This window comes from Aulonocara sp. 'chitande type north' Nkhata Bay, linkage group LG3 (genome assembly GCF_057382095.1).
Source record: "Aulonocara sp. 'chitande type north' Nkhata Bay isolate Kocher_YH1m ecotype deep benthic linkage group LG3, A_spYH_male_GT1.1, whole genome shotgun sequence".
In the NCBI taxonomy this organism is placed as follows: Eukaryota; Metazoa; Chordata; class Actinopteri; order Cichliformes; family Cichlidae; genus Aulonocara; species Aulonocara sp. 'chitande type north' Nkhata Bay.
The window spans coordinates 14,924,549-14,939,934 of NC_141346.1; the positions used below are offsets into that span (position 1 = coordinate 14,924,549).

The 15,386-nt window shown below is 41.6% G+C and overlaps 1 protein-coding gene across 2 annotated transcripts in view; it reads right to left on the minus strand.

Moving 5' to 3' along the window:
* Window positions 1-1,592: 1,592 nt before the first annotated feature.
* Window positions 1,593-15,386, minus strand: part of LOC147334121 (Fc receptor-like protein 5) — a 33,099-nt gene continuing 19,305 nt past the window's right edge. Inside the window, exons 1-5 of one of the 2 annotated variants that reach the window (XM_086286690.1) lie at window positions 3,623-3,653; window positions 2,569-2,604; window positions 2,228-2,491; window positions 1,903-2,148; window positions 1,593-1,816 (exon numbers count right to left, since the gene is read on the minus strand). In XM_086286690.1, coding sequence (XP_086142816.1) covers window positions 1,593-1,816; window positions 1,903-2,148; window positions 2,228-2,491; window positions 2,569-2,604; window positions 3,623-3,653 — 801 coding nt within the window. Of the gene's footprint in view, window positions 1,817-1,902; window positions 2,149-2,227; window positions 2,492-2,568; window positions 2,605-3,622; window positions 3,654-15,386 lie in introns of those variants that run through there. The other variant, XM_086286691.1, reaches the window with a different exon arrangement.

The following is a 15,386-nucleotide window of genomic DNA, read 5'->3' on the forward strand; positions in this document are numbered from 1 at the left end:
GCATGTTAGGCCATGGTTCTCAGCCGGAAAAGGGTGGAGTGCCCACTCCGGGTCGGGGATGAGTTCTTGCCCCAAGTGGAGGAGTTCAAGTATCTCGGGGTCTTGATCGCGAGTAATGGGAGAAGGGAGCCGGAGATCGACAGACGGATTGGGGCTGCAGCTGCAGTAATGCGGACGCTGCACCGGTCTGTCGTGGTGAAGAGAGAGCTGAGTGTAAAAGCAAAGCTCTCAATTTACCGGTCGATCTACGTCCCTACCCTCACCTATGGCCACGAGCTGTGGGTAGTGACCGAAAGAACGAGATCGCGGATACAAGCGGCAGAAATGAGCTTCCTCCGAAGGGTGGCTGGCCTCTCCCTTAGAGATAGGGTGAGAAGTTCGGCCATCCGGGAGGGGCTCAGAGTAGAGCCGCTGCTGCTCCACATCGAAAGGAGCCAGCTGAGGTGGTTCGGGCATCTGACAAGGATGCCCCCTGGGCGTCTCCTGGGTGAGGTGTTCCAGGCATGTCCCACCGGGAGGAGGCCCCGGGGCAGACCCAGGACACGCTGGAGAGATTATATCTCTCGGCTGGCCTGGGAACGCCTTGGTGTTCCCCCGGATAAGCTGGAGGAGGTGGCTGGGGAGAGGGAGGTCTGGGCCTCTTTGCTTAGGCTGCTGCCCCCGCGACCCGGCCTCGGATAAAGCGGATGAAGATGGATGGATGGACAGTGCATGTTAATGAACATACATGTAAAAAAAAAATAAATACTTGAATGTAAACATACCAGATTATAGCCAAATCTGGTAAACATAAAAATATAGACATAATTCATAAAAAAATTCATAATTCATCCATAATAAAAACTCCATCACCAAACTCACACATACACACCATTCTATTCCCAAATAAAACATTAAAACTATACAACTTCAGGAACACTTAGAAACCCTCTAGTTATTTTTGACCAGATTACATCAGTGCGCATATTAAAATTAATATGTGAGCTTTTTTCCCTGTTTGTCTCAAAGTGGTGCCGAAAAGCAAGATTCCAACGATGCACGAGTGTTTCTTTGTCAGTCACCTTTTTCACTCACTATGTGCTTTTATTCCTCTCTGCATTTAAATATTAGCCCTTATACATCTCTACCTCTCTTCCACAGCGTGCCTCTGTCTGTCTGCCTACCCTCACCCCAACCAATCACGGCAGATGGCTGCCCCTCCCTGAGCCTGATTCTGCTGGAGGTTCCTTCCTGATAAAAGGCAGATTTTCCTTCCCACTTTCACCAAAGCAGGTCATATGATTCTTGGGTTTTACTGTTTGGTTTGTTTGGTTTTTTAAATTTCCATCCATCCATTTGCCTCTGCTTATTCTTTTCAGGGTCGCGGGGGACGCTGGAGTCTATCCCAGCTGTCTTAGGGTGAGAGGCAGGGTACACCCCAGTCAGGCGCAGGGCCAACACACAGAGACAGAAAATCATTCTCACTCACGCATTCACAACTATGGGCGATTTAGATTCTTTAATTAACCTATCCTGACCTTTCTTATTTGTTTTGTTTAATGATCATAATGAATGTGAACTTTATTCTACTAAACAAACTCAGACATGAAAGATCAGGAAGTCTGAGTCTCACCTTCAGGTTTCCTGTGAACACATCGTCTCACCAGCAGAACCAGTAACACCAGTAGAACCACAAGACAGACTGATCCAACAAATGACAACACAGAGAGAACAGGAGGAGAGAGTGATGGAGGAAGATTGATGGAGGTGGAACCAGGAGCAGAGCTGGATGTAGGTGGAGATGTGGATCCAGGTGGAGGTGTGGTGGTGTGTTCCCCTAAAATAAAGCAAACACAGTCATTAAGTTGTCGTCACATTGTGAATGTTGAAAGCTGCAGAAACACAGACAGGTGAGTGTGTCACCTGTGACAGTGATCCAGCTGGATGGAGACTCTCCATGACCGCTGATGTCACACTTGTAGAGGCCTTCATCAGACCTGGAAACATGCTGGATGGTCATGTGACCTGTAGGCCGCTTCCTGATGAGGGAGCCATCTTTATAGAAAGCAGCTGGGAGGTTGGAGGGAGTGGTCTTTGTTTTACAGAGCAGAGTGACGTCATCTCCCTCCATCACAGGGAGGACAGGACTCTGCAGGATCACTGATCCACCTCAACACAGAGACAAACTACAGCATTTCATCCATTTACACACAGCTTCATCAACACTAACTCCACACACTCAGCTTACCAGTGACTGTCAGGTTAACCATGTTACTGATGGGACCCTCTCTGGACTCACACCAGTAAACTCCACTGTCATGAGACATCATAGTGATGGTACAGGAAGAACCAGCTGGTTTTCCCCACCCATCTGTTCCACACTGACTCTTCTGTTGTTTGCTTGTGTTTCTTCTCAGAGTCCATCCAGCAGAGCTGTCGTCCTCCTCACAGCTCAGAGACACAAAGTCTCCTTTAAAGAACTGAGAGCTGCTGGGACTCACAGTCAGACGAGCTGTCGGGTTAAAATGAAAAACTGACAATCTGTTAGCATTTCTCAGGTTTAAACTGTGACAGAAGAAGGTTACTGACCTTGGTTTGTTGTGCAGCTCAGCAGTGAGATCAGAACTAAAGAGAAATGACACTCAGGTTGATTTGAGGTGAACATAAAGAACAACTCCACACAAACAGCTGACAAACACAGAAATCACACTCTTCTAATCATAGATTCTGGGTTAACTTGTTTAAATAACATCATATATACTGATGTTAGCCCGAGAGTGGTCTCTGTGCATCGCCCGTATGAAGTCAGTATTGTCTCTTGTGTTAGTTAATTTCTTACTTATTATGTTGCTCTTGTATTTGTCACTCATCTCTCTTGTTCTCCCTGTGTTCACCTGTAACTCGTTTTCAGTCCAGTTGCGTCCTTGTTCTCTAATTTTCTCATGTCAACATTTAAGCCTTCACTTTTAGCTCAGGTCTTTCTGCAAAGTCCCGCATTCAGCTCGCTCTCTGTCTGCAGCACACAGGCACTAACCACAGAACGCTCTGTTTCCTGAGCTGTAAAGTGCAATTAAATATATATATATATATTGTTTGCATTACCAATTCTCACTGCATACAAACTACTGATGTAAAAGTATGCAGACTCCTCATGCTTCTCTTCTCCAGTTCTTATCTATAAAGCAGCTCTTGCTGTGATCATGTTTAATTCAATTTAATTTTATTTATACATTATACCAAATCCCAACAACAATCGGCTCAAGTTGCTTTGCATTGTATGGTAGACCCTACAGCAATAGCATTATAGTTTACTGACTACACTTTGAGTATACACAAAATATTCACTTCTTTTGATAATAAATAATAAATATCCACTGTATTTAAATAACCCAGTAAAGTCATGTGTCCACTGTGCAGCTGTGTTGATATAATGAGTGAATGATTTGATCTTTTCACTGCCTGCTGTGTTTCCTCGACTCCTGAGCAAAGATAAAGAGTCAGTTCAGACCTGCAGTTGGTCCTCGTGGTGTTTGAACTTGAATTCAGCCTGATTTGTTTTCATGTCTTCTCCTCCATCATCAGTTATCAGGAGAGCAGACAGTCAAAGTACAAGAATTCAAACAAACACAGAGATTCTACTTACAGAGCAGACACAGCACAGATGTTTCCTTCATCGTCCTTCTCACTCATTTGAGCTTTTTTTCATTTCTCTCACTGACACCAAGTAAAGCCCGCCCTCTTCCTCTGAGCACCAGCTTTCTATTGGTTCAAAGACAGAGGTGGGTAGCTAATGTTTTCTCTTTTTCTCTTTGCTTAGATAGTTAGCTATCCATCACTTACCACTGATGTAGTGGATGTCCTCCTCAGTGAGATAGGCGGAGGAATCAAATTCACAACCTTCTTGCTGTGAGGCAACAGTGCTAACCTCAAAATCAATTTGAGGTCAATAATGACAGTCAGTGATGGCAATGTATAAAATTTTATGTTGTACTGTAGAGAAGGCAGCATTTAGCTGTAGCCTCCATAAAACCACATCTGTTCTGGAGAATGTCCCCCTTTGTCTAAAATGATCAAAAAACACCAAAGACTTTTCTGATCATCTAGATGGAAACAAAAACAAAACACGTACATTTTTCAAAAATTAAAAAATATAAAGAACAAGCTATCTATCTATCTATGTATGTATGTACGGACAACTCTTAGATCAACTTTCCCGTCCTCTACACTTAACAGCTGTGAGTACAAATATCTGATAAACAAATGCCACAATTAAAACAGCTGCAACAAAACAAACAAAACAGCTCCTTAGAATCAGATGATTTTTCTGTCAAATGAAACCCTAAAATGCAATAAATATGTTCAGTTCCTTGAAGTACACAGGGGTGGTGGCTGGAAACTTGTCACAGTCAAAGACAGAACTCTGACATGCTGAAGAAAACAAGTTTAAATTATTCTATATGTGTGGCGAGCAAAATGTCAACTGGGTTTTTTCATTATTTTGAATCTTTCCCAGGAGGATGAACAATAAAGACATCTATTTATCAAAATGAAGCACCTCGTTGTCAAGTTAACTCGAAGGTTAGCTAGAAAGTTGGAATTAACTTGTTTTTGTTGAGTAGAAAAAAGGCAGAAATTTGAGATTTGTAATAAATATTAATTATAAAACATCCCCTTCAAGAATCTGCTAGCAAATAATTTGTAGGTTATTTAGGTTATTATTATTTTTTTCTCACTTTCTGCTTTGGCTCTCGACAAAGGCGGTCACACTTTTCTCCTCTCTCTTTCCCTTATCTTTCCTGCTTAGCTTCTGTGTCTTTGTCTATTCTTCTCTATTTTTTACTATTTTCCTGGAAAACTCTCTCACAGTCTGTTCTCTAAAACCTAAAAGAGGAACTATGGATTTGATCAACTGGTCCCTGAATGCAATTGACACCCTCTTCTCAATGAGAAGCCTGGGCTTGGGTGTGCCTGAGTGTCCTGGAGGGACGTTCCCTGCCGGATACACGATGGACGGCATAACTGGAGGGTCGTGTGCCTGGCTGGACCCTAACCATGATAACAGGGTTCTTGCTGATCGGAGCTGGCTTGGCTCTGGCTTATCAAAGATTAAAGAAAGCGGAATCAGCTGTTCAAAACCCCACAAGGCTGCCCGCTGTGATTGAAACGATGGGACGAGTCGTGGGCTCTCAAAATGGGCTCATTTCCAAATGCCTTCGATGCTTGTTCCCTCCCAATGCAGATGGTGGGTCGACTGGACCAGTGCAGACATGCAGGACCGGATGTGCTGTCTACACTGGCTCTCTCTTACCCTTACCCACCCCTGCTGCTTGTCTTGTGTTTCTATGGTGTATTGACAGTCATGTGCTTTTTGTACCGGGGTGTTTTTTCTGTTCTCAAACTGTTTTCCCATTAGGAGCTCAGTCTGAGTGGAGTTTTTTTTCTCCTCCTCTCACCTCATGTTGTGTATTTTCGTTGTTTTTCCTACCAGCCTACCTCTCTGACATGTCTTCCCAATGTGATGTTTGTGTAAAGTTTGGTCAGAAGGTTCTTTGTTAGTGTGCATGAACTGCCTGCTGCAACCTATAATTTCCTTCGGGATTAATAAAGTATTCTGATTCTGATTTCCTTAATCAGCTGCTGCTGCCTTGTGTCAGTGTGAATTAGAACATCAAGGTAGCAACTATTTCCATGCTGTAGCTCTTCTATTGCTGTGGTTTAATGTTTATGTTTGTTTCCCCCCTCTTCTTCTTTTTATCTGCAGTTAAAAGATGTCTGCATCGGTTAGCCACAACCAAACCGGAACAAGTCAAATTTTCCATCGTATAGCTTGGTGAAACCCAAAGAACCACGTGAGAAACGAAAGAGAGCAAACGGTTTTTAATCCTGCAGAGAAACACGTTTGCTGTGGGAACAAGAGCAAGGTATTTGTCTCATATTTTTATTATAAATATCTATGAAACACATTCACATATTTCTGTAAACCCTGCTGATTTTCGAGTCAGTTAAATATGATATATGAAAAAACAAAAAAACAAACAAACAGAAGAGTCCAAAAGAGCAAAAAACTACTTTGAACATTTAAAAAAATATGTATCCCTTTTCCAACAGCACCTACTCAGATAGACTCGCCACAGACTGACTGGTTTTCCATTACAATCCGCTAGTATCTAATGTGCATGGTTGTTGTCATACGCATCCAAGCATCCCTCTACCTTTATATAGGAGGCGAATGCTACAAAATAGGTGAACATCGAGGCAATAATATAACTTCTGCTTGGTCTGAAGCTTTTAGTCAGACTTAGGGAAACACTGCATTGGTTTTTGTAGCCATTTCTCTTGTTGCTGGGTTAAAAAAATTCCTCGTCCTAAATTTTTGTGAACGAGACGCGATTGTGACACATTGAGTGATGCTACTGACCAGAAAATCGGTGGGAAGTAGTCTGACAATGTCATATTTAATTACCTGCTCGGTTCTCTTGGAACCCAGGCAGAGCAGGTATTAACAAGTACCTTGAAAACGTTGACAAAACATGCTGCACCCATCCGACTAGGTACTAATGGAAAAGGAGCTTTTGTTAACACATAAAACATTTTTGTATCATGTGGATGTCCTCTGGTCTGAGATGCTGGGGGGACCAGTTAGAGAACAGCAGCTGGATGTCAGTGGTTGGACTGGTGGACTACTTCAGTGAAGAGTAGACAACGTCTGGCTCTGGTTTAAAGTCTGAATACAAACACACACAGTTCAAACAACAGGAAACATGATTACAAGCTTTGTAGTTCAATTAAGACCTCCAATCTCCACCTCTCTGCATCACACACAGTCCCATTCAGTACTGTACTGGGAACCAGCTCAGATACAAATCAGAGCTTCCAATACTGGTCACACTTTAATTGCATATTAAAAAAAAAATGTCAACATGAAATCCACAGAGGTGAAACAATTATCTCATAAACTAAACTGCATTAACTTGCATTTTAAAAGTTAAATATTTGCTTTTTGTTCAGCTAATTGTTGGCCATAGATTTGTCATAAACCAGTGGTGGAGGAGCAGCAGAACAGGACGCCTTGTGGGTTGTAATGGTAACGACATGAATGACATGGATTGTGATTCTGACTCTGATAATGTTTCTGTAGCAGACAGTGTGTCTTAAAATGCAGATTTGTATTCTTTGGAGGAAATCGTTGCTTTTCTGCATGACACTTTTGGTAAAAAAGTGAATGTTAGGGAATATTTCCCTGAAGTGGAGAAATTCATTCAGTCAGCTATGACTCTTCAGAAAGTTGTGGGGTTGGACTTACTGGACTTACTTAAAAAGCGTTATTGCCTGAAGAAACATGTTACTGGTTTGAGGAAAGAATTAAAGCGTCAGAATCAATAGAGAAAAGCAACTTTTCAAAATAAGACATCATGATCATACAACACTAGGTGTTTCATCTCTGATGGGTTTTTCTGTTTGCTTTCATGATGGTTTCCTTTTATGTGCAGGGGTTGAGGGTGGCCTCCTTCAATGTGAATGGGTGCAGGGATGCAAATAAGAGAGCCTTATTAGCAGAAGAAATCAAGCAGAAGAGACTAGTTATAGTCTTTCTCCAAGAAACACATACTGACAGTACTAATGAAATAGACTGGGGTCTATGGTGGGGAGGGCAGCAGTTTCTTAGCCATGGGACAAATTTTAGCACAGGAGTTTCTATTTTATTTTCTCCTTGTCTAAAAGCAAATATTACTTTCAACATGGAGATGGTAAAGGGCAGAGGCCTTATGGTGAAAGCTGAAATACAAGGTTTTATTTTTACTTTGGTTAATGTCTATGCACCAACCTTAGGGTGTGAGCGTGCGATTTTCTTTAAAACATTCAAAGAAAAATTAAGTGCTGCTGATCAAGGGGACTGTGTTGTGTTGGGTGGGGAATGGAATTGTTGTCTTGACTTTACTTTAGATAGGACTCGGGGGGAGCTGCGTCCTCAGTCATTGTCTGCTGTTGCTGGCCCATGTGTGGGCCACCTCTGGCAAACCAGATCTGGGCCACCAAAGGGCCGTCATTCTTTGTGGTTTGTGGGCCATGTGTAAGCACATTGTGTTGGCCAGATCTGGGCAAAACCAATTTTGCTATGTGGGTTATGGGAAGAGTGAGGCCTGTTTAATGGGGCAGTGGAATTATGCCCATATTCCTAGACTCCCTGGGGTCAGTGGGGTTGAAGGGGTATTAAAACTCTTGGGGTATACTTGGGGAGTGATGACTGTGAAGCAGAACTGGGAGCGAGTGTGGGAAAAGGTGGAGACTAAGTTGTCTAAATGGAACTGGTTGCTCCCCTACCTTTCCTACAGGGCAAGGATTTGATAGCTAACAATCTAGCCTCATCCTTATGGCACAGACATTGTTTTAGTGCTACTACCTGGTCTTTTGAAAGCGGTGCAGCGCCTTCTGGTGAAATGTGTCTAGTCTGGTCAGCATTGGCTTTGTGTAGTAGCATTGTATCTTCTCATGGCAGAGGGGGGGACAAGGACTAATAGAAGTTTTGTCCAGAACTGCAGCTCTTAGACTACAGATGACACAGAGGCTGCTGAATGGCTGTGGTTACTGATAGCTGACTTCTGCTCAGTTACTTCTTTGGAGAGTGGGCTGGCTTGGATTGGATAAACAGCTTTTTCCCCTCAAATTGGCTGAGGCTGTCTGGACTTATACCTTTTTACAGCTCGTGATCAACACCTGGCAGAGTCACACGGACTCCTGACCCAAGACTTGGGATATAGCTTTTTGAAGAGCTGCTGTTTTTAATTACTTTCTGTTCCAAGTACTATTCTATAATAAAGAGCCAGTTTGTGGAGGCTGGTATTATCAAATTGGGTCATCTCACAAGGATGTCGATGGGAACACTTGGTTGTGTCACGGGCATTAAGTCCTCCAGAGTTCTGGTTAGGATTGTGGAGGGAATTTGGCAATCCCTGTCACCATCGCTGAGAGTTTGCTGGAAACCAGGTCCTAGCTGATCAATGGGGTGATGACAGCGAATATGTTTTTCCCTCCCTGATGGTCAGTGCTGCCTTTGAGGAGCAGCCTGATGGGGAGTGACCTACTTCTCCCCTTGGGAACACCATTGCTAGTTTTATGTCTTGTGGGAAGAAGCAGCTATAATATAGTTGTGCTAAGGTGGTGAACTTACATTCTCTGGTTGGAATGAGGGAGTTGAAATGGACTGGCGTTTTTTGCCTCCAACTTTACCCCTAAATGCAAAAGGATTATACATGGAGCAATAGCCATGAACAGATAGAGAGCCCACCTGGACCCAAGCACTGGGGAGGGATGTCCTTTCTGTCCTTTCAGCACTTAGTGGTTTGTTGTCCGCGGCTAGTGGGTTTATTTTCTTTGTTGCAGGAGTGGGTGAAATCTCTGGGGGAGAAATTCTCTGCACCCTCATTAGTTTTTGGCCCTAAGTATTCAGTGAAGTAAGAACGGACTCTGGTTCTGATTATTTTTTTTGTTTGGTACAGCCAAGCCGGCAAGATGGAAGACTAGGAAGAACCAAATGTTAGGTCAGGGTTGGACTGATGCTGTGCAGAGCTTAAAGGGATAGTCGGCATCCCGTCTGAGAGTAGAGCATGCTTTTAACTCTCTGAATAAAAATCTGGACTCCTTTAAAACTATGTGGGTATTAGACAGGTTTTGTGTTCTATAGGAGCAGATGGGACACTTGTTCTTAGTGTGTGGCTTATCCTAAACTAAATACACACACCCATGTAGGATAAGCCAAAAACCTTATTCTTTTATGGTCAGAAGACACAACGTTTGAGTTACTGTACCAAAATGACAATAGGTATGTTTGGAGGAGTAAAGGCAAGCCTTTCAAACTGTATATGAGACTGAAGTCTATCTTATCTGTCATTACATCGGAGAGTGGGTAAAAAGGTAAGAACTATTTATATTAATGTGGATTAAATACTCAGTTTTACCTTTATGGTTTCACAAAGGGATAAAAAAAGGGATGCACAAAATTAATAGGATTTACTATTTTCAAAAGCACATAAAGATACACTCTGTTATAGCACTTTGTATCACTGTAAACATAAGAGCCTGGATGTTAAGACCTTTTACCCACTTTCAGATGTAATGAGAGGTAAGCTCTGGGGACTTCAATCCCTTTCAGTTCCACCTTTCTTCACAGTTTGAAAAGTTCACCTTCACTCCTCCAACATAACTCTTGTCATTTCTGAAAATTAGTAGCATCAATTAGCCTTTATACATGTAATGTATTGCCCATTTAAAGAAACAGATCCTTGGGCAACTGACTGCAGGTTTACCCAGCCAGCCGAGACCGAAGAAGTCACTTGGATGAGTGACAAAACGTTTCTCCCACTGAAAACGCTATGTCCAGATGAACAGAATCAACTTTTTGGGATTTACTTCCCTGGATGATTGAGCATGCATCAAGGTGTTGGTTTAGGGTTAGTAAATGGTTAGTGCATATTGATGTTGCTGATTATGTAGTAGCAACTGTGTATTCGGTTAGTTTATTATTTTTTTGTGGTTTTTGTTTTTTAATGTGGTGTTAATAAAGTTGTCAAAGTCATCTCTCTCTCTCTCTCGTGTTCATTAGGTAGGCGAGCAGTGAGACTTCGGAGAACAAAGGTGAACAGTGGTGTAGTGATGAAACGAGGCATAGGTGGGTGAAATTGACCTAGTTAAGTGAAAAAAAAGGACCTAAAATTGAACCTTGTGGTGCACCACATCTACAGTGAGCTGATGATATGTTATCTATGTTGACCAAACAGCTTATTTCTAAAATTTGATTGAAAACAGCTGTTGATAAAAATGTTCTGACCTACTGAGTCAAATGCTGAGGTTACGTGTAAAATAAAGCAGTCATGGTTCAGTACAGTAACAGCAGTAGATTCATTTTTAGTCTGTTAATTTGTGCTAAACTATTATTTTCCACTGTGTGGCAAATGTTACTGCAGCAGGTGCTATGTAATGCACATGGTGCACTACAGCAAAGTTTACTAAAATATTAGGATTGGGACAGTGTTATTGGATTGGTTTGGTTTTTTTGTAACCATTGTGATTAAGCACCTTGTTTAAAATTAATAGTTATTATGAATTATTTTCTGCTTCATACTCAAAGGGTAAAAAATGTCTCCCTCCATTTAGCATATCTATTGTGCTATCCTGCATTTTCCACATTTCAATCAAAGCTATTCTGCTTATGTCTAGTATAGCTTTTGACCCACTTGAACAAAATCCTGATTTCTGTTTAAGGTAATTTAAATCAAGTTAGATTAAATTAAACTTCCCAAGTAAAAAGAAGAGCAGCTGTACCTCTTTTCATCTTTCGTGTGACGATTATTTGTCCATAGCTAACATCTTCAGTTCTCACTGCTGAGTAAATTACAGCTGGATCACTTTCTGCAGAACAAAGGAAACACAAATTACAAGAGATGCAACAGCAACAGCGCTGTTTTCACACTTTACATTACAGCTGTGGCAAAACAATTTTAATTTTATTATTTTATTTTTCATTAAACTGACATTAATCACCACTTTTGTGACTAGCAGCATGTTTTTAGAGGTTTTTTTCCCACTCCTTTACACATCTGCTGAGAAACAGGAAATGATTGCAGAGAACTGGTAGGTGATTGTGTGAAGAAAGACATGCACAACCACAAAAATGCCACCTTCTTTAAGTGCAGTCTGACACACTTCACCGCAGAGCACCAAGCAAACAAGTTCTCACAACATGAACACTGTCACTGGCCAAACCAGAACTCTCTGTGGTGAAAAGTCTCATCAGCCTCAGACTACAAGAACAGACTGAATATAACAGGAAGAAGCTGTTGTGGTTTTAGATACAGGCCTTTAAGAAGACAAAAGGACCAATTGTCTTACAGTTTTCTCTTTATACACTTCATATATCCAACACATTCACCCAGATAACAACCGTATGGGGGTCAAAACCAGAAAGCAGACACACCTGGGCTGCTGTCTAACTCATGGTTCCTGAAGTATTTGAAAGTAGAATGGGAGGCAGAACCCCTGTTTTGTGGAACAAGGTCCCAGTTTAGATCCACGAAACCGACACTCTACTTTTAAGATTAGATCTGTCATTGTCCCTAAGCGTTGGACCTAGGAGTTTCCTAAAGGTTGATTCTGTTCATTTGGACGTAGTAGCATTTTCAATAGTGATGTGCGACACCACTGTTTTTCTTTCCAATCCGATACCAAGTAATATTCAGGGTGTTATTGACGATTCTGATCCGATACCGATACTTTGTACAAAAACTCATTTTATTTATTGTATCTCAAATTATAACATCATAATGATTACAGGACATCAGATTACTTGTTCTTATCACTTAATAATGCAGGGTTCATCATATAGGAGTAAAAAAACTGAAGTTGTGCACTATTTGAACACCTTGCCTGCCTGCAGCACTAAAGGACTCCGTGAGAGACGTCTGTCTCGCCCTAGCAGCACCTGTCCCTGTCCTCCTCTTCAGTTCGCCTCAACATACGATCGTCATATTCTGTGATATGATTTACTCTGAGGTGTTTGACAAGGTTAGTGATGTTGCCACAACCATACATACCCTTCCCATTTTACCGGAAGAATACCGAATTTCAGTGCCCCTCCCGAAAATTTCCCGGAGCCACCATTCTCCCGAATTTCTCCCGATTTTCCACCCGGACAACAAAATTGAAAAACCATATCGCAGAATTCATAGCGTGGCCCAGCCAATTCCAGTTTCCAACATTGGCGGCAGTGACTTAGTTTTAATATTACTCTTATTATTAAATGATTAAACAGAAGAGTGAGACGGTTGAGAGTTTACGTCAGTGCCCGGTTATATTTTAGATAGCAAGGAGCAGACAGCAGAGTTTCACTCCACCGGGGGAGTTCGTGACGTACTACCCGGCTTTCTCTAGACCGCGAAGGCCAGGTCCTCAGGTGGAAGCAGCCTCTGAATTTGGACACCCCCACTGTTTCCGGGCCGGCCAATAATAACGGTGACATTTAACGTATTTTATCCGATAAATAAACCCTGTAAAATGTATTTACCCCCCAACAGACACTTTTGAATGTCTCCCTAGTATGGCCACAAAACCTCACTCTTAGAGCACTTTTTTGTCACATGTATCGCAAACCACGTCTCAGCTGATTGTGGAGGTAAAATAAGTCCGCACATGACTCCAATTACGCTGCGAGACATTTATACAGCCGTATTTCGCACATGACTATGAAAGGGGGAAAGGGGGAAGAGGAAGTAGTTCCTTTGAATGTAGACAATCTGAATGTTATAGTTCCACTGTGTTCCTGTGTTAGATTTGTATTGTTGATTGTCATTTATGCTTAGAAATATTTACTTATATATGCTTAGAGTTTTGTAATTAGTTGTAGATTGGTAGAGGTTTTGATCCTTGATAGTCTGCAAACTTTGTGTGTATTAGACAGCACTTTGGGAGCATGAGAGGTCATACCGTGTCTTATTATTTTATGGTAGGATTAACGTAGTTGCGTCTGTTCTAGTCTAAGTGCTCTTTGTTTAGATGAACTGCAGGACTTCCTCACCGTGTTATCTAGGATGAACCATCTAGGGTGAGGGGGAGGCTACCCTCTTCCTGACCAAGGATGTTTGACCCTTTGATCAGCAGTCCACACACACACACACACACACACACACACACACACACACACACACACACACACACACACACAGGCAAGGTACTCTTTGTTTGTATGTAGACGTCGTATGTTAATGAACCTATGCATATTCATGTAACCTCAATAAAAGGATAGTGTATGGGAGGACGGACGAGAGCTACTGGGGTCAAGCGAAGGAACGGCGCTCTGTCTGGTTCTCTCCCGTGCACGAGTAACATGAAGAACTTTGCCTATTTGTGTCTTGCTTAGCAGTGTAATTATATTGTCTTCAACGTTCCAGCGGATGGGTTCAAGCTACAAACCTAACATCCTGTTAATGATAAACTACAAATTTACTCTAAATTTATAAAATATTGATATTTTAATGTGAGAATTGATTCTAGAACATAAATGATTGGTATCGGAGGAATTGATATTTCAGGATCGATCTGCACATCACTAGATTTCAATGGGAGAAACATTTCATCACTCACCCAAGACACAAAACATTCTCCCATTGAAAACATAAAACCCCTTTTGGAATTTACTTATCTGGATGATTGAGTATGCACCAAGAGACCTAGGATTGTAGGTTTTGTCATATGTAAACTTTTCTTTTTTGGTTTTCTATTTTTCCATTTCATGTCTTTATTTCATTTCCTCATCCATCAGCCAGTTTTGCCAGATCAGCCTGCTGAACGTAGAGGGAAAGATCTTCTTCAGTTTCTTGGCCCAAAGACTATCTACTTTGTTGCAAAGAAACAACTATATTGACACATCAGTGCAGAAGGCCGGCATCCCGGGCTTCTCGGGATGCCTGGAGGATGCTAGCGTCATCTGGCACCAGATTCAAACTGCCAAGAAAGAACAAAGAGACCATCACGTGGTCTGTTTAGACCAGGAGTCGCAATCCCAGTCCACGAGGGCCGGTGTCCCTGCAGGTTTTAGATCTCACCCTGGGTCAACACACCTGAATCACATGATTAGTTCATCACCAGGCCTCTGGAGAACTTCAAGACATGTTAGCTGTGTCCCAATTCAGGGTCTGCACGCGTACTACGTACAGTGCGTACTATGAGTACGAGAAGTGCGGAAGTGAGAGGCTTGTGAAATGGGACGGTATACGCTTCGTCGCGCTGTTCAGGTTGCCTAGCAACCATGATACTAACCGCGAGACACGTTACATACAGCATTGTTTGACAGAAATGAAGGAGAAAAATGTTTTGTTGGTCATTCATTTTTGTCATGACATCACTTTGATTAGTTGAGTATCTGAGACTGAGACCACGGGACTGTAAAACATGATTGTTGGGCTTCATTTCTGTGCTGAACAGTCATTTAAGATTAGTTAGTAAATAACAATTAGTTAATGTTGTTCATGAGACTAAAGTCATCTCACTGTGGTAATGTAAATATAATATGGCCAATATTATAGTATTGTCAGATTATTATGAGATATATATCTATATATATATATCTATATATATATATATATATATATATATATATATATATATATATATATATATATATATATATATACACACACACACACACACACACACACATATCACTGACTTTCAGCTTGTTGTGTTTGTGTATATATGACTGACTATAATTATTAAACATTCGCACATAAATAAGTGACGTCATATTCAGTACTTTTGACAGTTCACTCTTCGGCCGCTCCATCTTATTAGGGAAATTCCACATACATAAATGTAAATTTCAAAACTCAACCCCATCATTTAATTTGTTTTTGATTGAA